This window comes from Puntigrus tetrazona, chromosome 8 (genome assembly GCF_018831695.1).
Source record: "Puntigrus tetrazona isolate hp1 chromosome 8, ASM1883169v1, whole genome shotgun sequence".
Lineage (NCBI taxonomy): Eukaryota > Metazoa > Chordata > Actinopteri > Cypriniformes > Cyprinidae > Puntigrus > Puntigrus tetrazona.
The window spans coordinates 637501-640000 of NC_056706.1; the positions used below are offsets into that span (position 1 = coordinate 637501).

A 2500-nucleotide genomic window follows, 5' to 3' on the forward strand; every position below is an offset into this window, starting at 1 on the left:
GACCCGTCCGACGTGTTTTCTCAGGCAGGTGATGGACGGTTCTCGGCGTCTGAGCGCCTAGAGACCTTCGGCATGGATCGGGGCGAGAGCGAACGCGAGCGTCCAGAGGACTTCTCCGGCAGAAGCGTGGACCTTTCTCTCCTGCCCTATCCCCTCCCTCACCCCGTCGTGCCTCAGCCGCACCGGTTCGTCCCAGACATGATCGACCTCAACCGGCTGCGTCTCCGTCGCGTGATCCAGGTGAAGCAGGAGACGGTGAAGCCTCTCCCGCTGTGGCCCGCCTCCCCGCTGCTCCTGCGCTCCCCAGCTCCGTACTTCCCTCCCTTCCACCCCGGTCTGGTCCCGTTCCCGTTCCTCCGTCTCTCTCCGAACCCCTTCTACCCGGCCGAGGCCGTGCGCTTTCGCCGCAGGAGCCAAGAGGCCGGCAAACCAGAGAAGCTGAACGTGCACGTGGACGACAGCTACTACGTGGACGTGGGCGGCGACCAGAAGCGCTGGAAGTGCCGCATGTGCGAGAAATCCTACACCTCCAAGTACAACCTGATCACGCACATCCTGGGCCACAGCGGCATCAAGCCGCACGAATGCAGCCTCTGCGGGAAGCTCTTCAAGCAGCTGAGTCACCTTCACACGCACATGCTGACGCATCAGGGCACGCGGCCGCACAAGTGCAAGGTGCGTAGACGTACTCGCTAATCACACCTGAGAGCGGTCGGTCGTAGCAAGGTATGTGTGTATGTGTAGCCAACAATGCATAGCATGGGTCAAAATTACCTCCATGTCGCTCCAAAACCAATTAAGATTGAGACAATTGAAGATATTTTTGATGAAAACTGTCCCATTGACTGCCAAGTAAAATGCACTGGCAAGGTGCATTCACGCAAATACTTTTTGCATGGAAAGAAAACCAAAATAACGGCATCATGGCGTCACCGTAGTGCAGCTTTTTGGACCTTGACGGAGTCATCGACTCCCGGTTTTCATCGAAAATATATTCAAGCGGCCCTCTTGTGGCTTTTAAGAGATTGAAAGCGTCCTGCAAAGTTTTAAATCTGAAGTTAAAGAGTCGACTCCGAATCACCGGAACGAGTCCCATGCCGCTTCGCGTTGGCGTAAAAAGGGAACGTTAGCATGTTTCCGCTCGCTCGTTGGTCTGAATGAAAGCGCGGACTCTTTCTTCGCCGCTAGGCGCTGCTTTTCTAAAAGCTCGCGGAAACGAACGGCTGGAGGAGTTTGGAAAAATTAATCGTTTGGGAGTCACTGAACAAATAAAAAGCGCATGTTACGAGAAAATGAAATGTTTCACACGTCGTTTGGGACTCCCAAAACCAAAAAATGAGCATTTCATAACCCAGAACGGCGGCGTTTTAAATCGCGCTCCGAGGATTAGCGAAGCTTTTACGGCGAGGAGCGACATGGGGTAAGTGATTAATGACACCTTTTCATTTGGAGTAACCTTTTAGGTAAATATCATGTTTTTGATTGGTCGTATTGTCGTGTGTGTGCTGGCAGTGTGTACACATCCACCCTAACCTTTTTTAGTCTCGTTAAATCAAAGCAGTTTAAATCAAGTGTTAATGGCGTTCTGTAAATATTCTGGGGACGATGAAATTGTATTAAAAATCAGCAAAAACAGTGGCTTTTTTAGAGTTAAGGTATTTGGTATTTTATTCATAAGGTCATCGGATGCCCCTTTTCCCAAAGTCGAAATGATTCTTTAGGGTCCCAATGAAAAATCTGTAGTAGAGCAAATATCTGAATGGTTGTGGTAAACATGAATGCATTTATTATTGTTCTTTAAAAACAAAAGTAATCGGACGTCAGGAGTCATTGATGACGGCCATGTTTATGATCAGATCCAACGATTAAATGCCATCAAATCCATCAGCGGTCATCTGATTGGGCGAATCAACATAACACAAGATGCTTTTTTGATTTGCTGTCAGAAACCTAATTTAATGTGATCGAAATTTCAAAAAGGGAGGCGTATTGTCCCAAAAAGCTTGCATCTATTGCATCTACTGAATTAAAAAGTTCTTATTGCATGCTGTTTCGAAACCTTTGCATGGTAAAAAGCATCAAAATATGCCGTTTGCAAATAGTTGCATTTAGCAAATAGTTGTGTGTCTTCTATAGGGATTGGGAGACTGGGTGGATTTTATCATTATGTGGTGCTTGTGCACAAACGCCGCCAGCTGCATTTCAGTTCAAACAGCGACTTTTGCATGCCCTTTACAATCCTTTTTGCGTTCTTCAGGTGTGCCACAAGGCCTTCACGCAGACCAGTCACCTGAAGAGGCACATGATGCAGCACAGCGAGGTCAAGCCCTACAGCTGCGGCGTCTGCGGCCGTGGCTTCGCGTATCCCAGCGAGCTTCGCTCTCACGAGCTCAAGCACGAGCGCGGCCAGGAGAACGTGTGTGTGGAGTGCGGCCTGGACTTCCCGTCGCTGGCCCAGCTCAAGCGGCACCTGACGGCGCACCGCGGGCCCGTGCAGTAC

General features: G+C 49.8%; 1 protein-coding gene across 4 annotated transcripts in view; it reads left to right on the top strand.

The window, feature by feature from the left end:
* znf366 (zinc finger protein 366) overlaps positions 1-2500 on the top strand; it is a 12881-nt gene that overhangs the window by 2078 nt on the left and 8303 nt on the right. For all 4 annotated transcript variants that reach the window (XM_043247688.1, XM_043247689.1, XM_043247685.1 and 1 more), the window contains exons 2-3: positions 25-675; positions 2258-2500. The exon at positions 2258-2500 is cut by the window's right edge and continues 153 nt beyond it. In XM_043247688.1, coding sequence (XP_043103623.1) covers positions 73-675; positions 2258-2500 — 846 coding nt within the window. In that variant the 5' untranslated portion in view covers positions 25-72. The remainder of the gene's footprint in view (positions 1-24; positions 676-2257) is intronic.